Below are 4,757 nucleotides of genomic sequence, written 5' to 3' on the forward strand. Positions count from 1 at the left end.
TTTCGTCCTGTTGTATCATTTGTCATGACCAGTACTACCAAACTCAAACATTCAAAAGTCAGAAGGTAAGGCACAAAAGAATGAATTGGTTAACATACCAATTTTTTTTTAAATATAGATTTTATTCTTTTTTGGTCTTATGGGAAATTGTGAGCTTTCATCCCAAGTCTGGTTATCTGTCTAATGTGAGGAGTTTAGGGGAAAGCTATAAGAGACTTGCGTTCACTTGGTTCATTTAACCAGTAAATAAAAAACATAGATGGAGGTAGGTCAGAGCTCAGATGGTTGTGACAAAATACATATTTTATATCCTCTGTCACATTAACAGTTCAAGACTCTAGCACCTAACACAAGAAAATGAATAGCTAAGGTTCTCTGCATTTTATGCTGGCTACAAACTATGTTCTTATAAATTGCATTGTGACATAACAGAATTTTAAGTAGCCCCAGTCCCATTCCTTGCTCTTCTAATCTTGAAACCTTTCTAGGTTTTTATCACTGCATGGAAGGGTTATGAAGCATAGTAGGTTTGCGGGTGCTAGAGAATGGAACATAGAATTATATCCATCTTGGATAGATGTTGATTCAGCTGTTTTGAAACCTCCAATGGAGGAGATTCCTCAACTGTCTTAGGCAGCTTGTTCTTTGTCCTACTAGGCTTACATTTCGGAAGCTTCCCCCTTGCCCCCAGTTTAATCTAAATTGCCTTTAATGCAACTTAAACCCATTGCCCTGCCCTCTGTAGCAAAGGAGACTAGTTGCTCTCTTTCTCTGTGGCAGCCTTTCAGATATTTAAGAACTGTTTTCATGTCCTCCCATTAATCTCCTTTCCTCTAGACTAAATAATCTTTCCCCATAGAGCTTGAATTCCAACCTCTGTCATCTTTGTCACTTGCCTTTGGATCCTCTCCAGTTTCTCTGCATCTCTCTTAAAATGCAGCACCCAGAACTAGGCAAAAGAACTCCAGCAAAAAGCCTAACCAGCACAGACTAGAGTGGTATTATCATCTGCCATGCTTTACATGATGATACTTCTCATAATGCAGCCCAAAGTTGCATTTTATTTTATTTTTCACAGTGTTATCTTGCTACTTGATATTTTGAATTTGCAATCTACCAAAGACCCCCAGATTTTTCTCAGCAGTGCCTAGTCCATTCTCCCTGTTCTGTGTGGACGCATTAGCTGAGTGAGCCCCCAGGGGCAAGGCCATCCTAATTCAACGTTTTTAATGGTAGACGCTAGGAAATGATGGTCCAAATGCAACTGTGCCTCTTCCTAAATGCTGATTCTAGGTCTAGGACAGGGTTGGGCAAAATGGCAGATCTGGCCAGCTGCCAGCCTCCGTTTCCCAGCAGACCGTGTTTGCATTGCTGTGGCTGGTTTCCATGGAGACCCCAGGAGCAGCATGGCTGTATCAGTGTGGGACTAGGGTTTCCATGGAGACCAGGCCCTGCAGCTCCAGCAGAGCATGCAGCTGGGCGGGGAGCTGCTCCAGGGCGGGGATCTTGTAGTGGTGACAACATGTTCTGGAGCCGGGGTGAAGCTACGATCCACTGCCTGCATGCCCCTGCCTGTCTGGGTCGTGTAGGCAGCAGATCACAGCTCTGTCCCAGCTCTGGACTGTGCTGTCACTGCCAGAAGATCCCAGCCCTGGAGCAGCTCTCAATCTGGCCCATGGGCCAGGGTTTGCCTGCCCCTGGTCTAGGAAATCAGATCCTGGCAAGACACCCTATGTGCCCATCAGTCTCTTACAGAATGAAGTTGAAAGTGCTGGTGTGTGAAGCTCCTCAAAGGATGGACAGGACCACAGCTAGCATGCCATGTTGGAGGGCCCTTCAATTGGAAGCCACCAGCTAGGAGTTTACAGCAGCCCTAGATAATCTTCTACATAGGGATGATCAGAATGTACCAAGTGCCTTACTGGGTTAGAGTAGTAGTCCATTTACCCAGTATCCTGTCTCCAACGATGGCATGTAATGTAGATGCTTTTAGAGGGAGTGTGCGAGAATGGGGCATGCCTCGTACTCTCCTTTGCATCAGCCCTCACTGGGTTAGGAGGGTCAGAGGATACATCCCTGTCTTTGTTCTGTTGATTTGATGGGGATATTGGTGATCTGCCTAGTCCTGGTTACCTAAACCCAAGTGTTTCTTTTGGGCTCTTCAGTAGTATGTTTCCCTCCCTCAAGAAAAGTAGAAAAGCTTTCATGCCCTGATATCCAGCCCCACCAAATTGAAAATATCATGTTCTGTAGGATCTACTTTGATTTTTGCTTCACACCTGAGGATGGAGAAGAGTCTGCACAGTGACAACAGGAATCATGGGAACAGATTTGGCAGTAATGTCGTGTAGCTGCAGGCAGGCTGACTAGCCCTTTTGTCCCTCAGAGCTTTTTCCACTCCTCTGCTGAGCAAACTGTGAAAAACAGCTTGTGCTGACTGCTTGTAGGAGCCACTAGCTGCAGTGTGCTTGAATGGGGGTGAACTTGTTGCCGGATTGCTCATTTTAGGTTCTTCATTGACTGACTGAACCCAGCTGGAAGCCTATGTGTAGTCCATCCTGGGAATCAAGCCATGGGAAAACCACATGGTTTGTGCCTCAACACATGAATTCCTGCAACATGGCTGTTTTGGGTCGATTAAGTTGGCCCCTTGACTCAGTGGCAGTTTTTCAACCAACCAACTGAAATGAGTCTTGTCCTATGCCTTAATGGTAGCTAAAAATTGGTGTTGGCAGCTACAAGGGGAAATATTTGTTTGCCCCTCGGCTTATTGTCAAGCATGAGATCTTACTGGGAATGTGTTTAGTTAGGATGGGTAATTCATTTTCTGTTGCTTTGGCTCTGTGAACTATGCAGGCAGACTACAACTGGGCCCTGGAAACCCAGGTCAGCACATTGGCTGTTTTCTACAATGTCCCCTATTCTGAAGAACAGTTGGATGCTGTATTTCTTACAACTGCCATCAGAGCGAGAGGAATTACCTAGAAGTTGTTGGACCTAAACAGTATACATTCCTGTAACCAGTTCTTTTAACAATCTCTAGATGATAAAAGCTACTTACATGTGTAACTAACCTTCATCTTAGCCATTTCCTTCCTAGGAAGATAAGTGTCACCTTATGCTTTGGAGAATAACTCTTTCCATGTGCCTCTAGTACTTGTTTTCCTATTTTGAAAACTCAGGAGCCTGATTTTTAGGGGTGTGACATGGGCCGTATTTGATTCGGCCCGAATCGGGGACAGTGATTTGATTAGTTGATTTGTATCACTGTCTCTGATTCAGTTTAGCCAAATCTGAATCTGAAAATTCAATGCCCATTTGGAGAATTGGCGATTTTGGCCATAGATGGCTTTCAGTGTTTTTTCTATGTGCTTCAAGGTACCAGACGTGGCTCGTGGATGCTGCAATGCTGGAGCGGATGGAGTGTCCCGCAGGAGCATGGGGGGGCCCACGCATGCTCGGCAGCGAACCCAGAACCGGACTGGAAGTATGTCCGGTCCATTTCTGGGTCTGCTGCTGAGCGCATGGGGTGGCCCCCTGCACTCCCCCAGCTTAGCGATCAGCTGTGGGGGGGACCCCAGGTGCCCCCCAAACCCAGGAGGCACGAGTTGCCGAGCAGGGGGACACAAGGGGGGGGCCCTGTGCATTCCCTGGCAGACCAGGAAGTGGACCGGAAGTGTCCTCTGGTCCACTTTCAGGTCTGCTGCCAAGTGCGCTGGGACCCTCCCACGCTCCTGTGGGACACTCCATCCGCCCCAGCATCTCAGCATTCACGAGCCGCCGGCTACCTTGAGGTATGTAGGAAAAAACATATAAAGCTGTGTCTGTCTGAATTGCTGAATCTTGCCAGTTTGATTCGGAGAAATTAAAGGGCCTCCTGATTTGATTTGGATTCGGCGATTCAGCCACTGACTTGAGTCAAATCTCTGCTGAATCAGGGACCAAAGCTTCGCACAGCCCTACCGATTTTTGTCCAAAAATGCTGAGCATTTGGCCTCTCTTAAAGGCTTTCATATGGGTAACCAAAATCACTAGTGACTAGAAAGTTGTAGGCCCTTAAGGGACATCCCGTCTGCCAGCATATAGAAATGATTCTCTTTTTCCGTCTTCTAGCCAGAGCCTTGGTGCTGAGCTGATGGGACTGCAGGTGGATTACTGGATTGCAGCTCAGCCCACAGACAAAAAGAGAGATCCAGAGAAGAAGGACCCTTCCACTACCAAAAACACACTGAAATGCACTTTCCGGTCTCTCCAGGTCAGCAGGTTACCCACAAGTGGCGAAATCACCACTGCTCCAACAATGTCCATGACAGTTGTGACGAAGGAAAAGAACAAAAAGGGTAAGATGGAAGATAACACATCAGGTTACTGTCGCTATAGGAGGAGTTTTTGATGTATGCAAGATAGACTATGTGCACTGACTATAAATCTTCTCAGGATGTTTTAAGTTTTGCTGCTTTCCCCACCACCAAATTCCTTGTTAGTTATATTGGCTTTTAGAGGCAAATGACAGTTTGGCTGATGGGAACAGGCTCCCTGTGATGCCATAAGAGGGCATCATGTTTGGTAACTGAGCAATTTTACAGCTGTTGTCTTAGTTAGGAGTCCTAATCTGCTCTGCCTACCAATGAAAGGTGGTCACTGTAGCATGCAGCAATATGTTAGCCATAGGATTAATGGCATATAGGGGGTTGTGGTTTTCAGGTGGGCTTTTGTCATCCTTTCATAGTTTCATAGTTTCTAGGGTCGGAAGGGAC

General features: G+C 46.3%; 1 protein-coding gene across 1 annotated transcript in view; it reads left to right on the plus strand.

The window, feature by feature from the left end:
- Positions 1-4,757, plus strand: part of PACS2 (phosphofurin acidic cluster sorting protein 2) — a 114,803-nt gene that overhangs the window by 102,613 nt on the left and 7,433 nt on the right. Inside the window, exon 23 of the mRNA XM_019528356.1 lies at positions 4,114-4,340. Within this exon, the coding sequence (XP_019383901.1) occupies positions 4,114-4,340 (227 nt within the window). The remainder of the gene's footprint in view (positions 1-4,113; positions 4,341-4,757) is intronic.

The sequence above is a fragment of the Gavialis gangeticus genome, unplaced genomic scaffold (genome assembly GCF_001723915.1).
Source record: "Gavialis gangeticus isolate Ggan-Ray unplaced genomic scaffold, GavGan_comp1, whole genome shotgun sequence".
In the NCBI taxonomy this organism is placed as follows: Eukaryota; Metazoa; Chordata; order Crocodylia; family Gavialidae; genus Gavialis; species Gavialis gangeticus.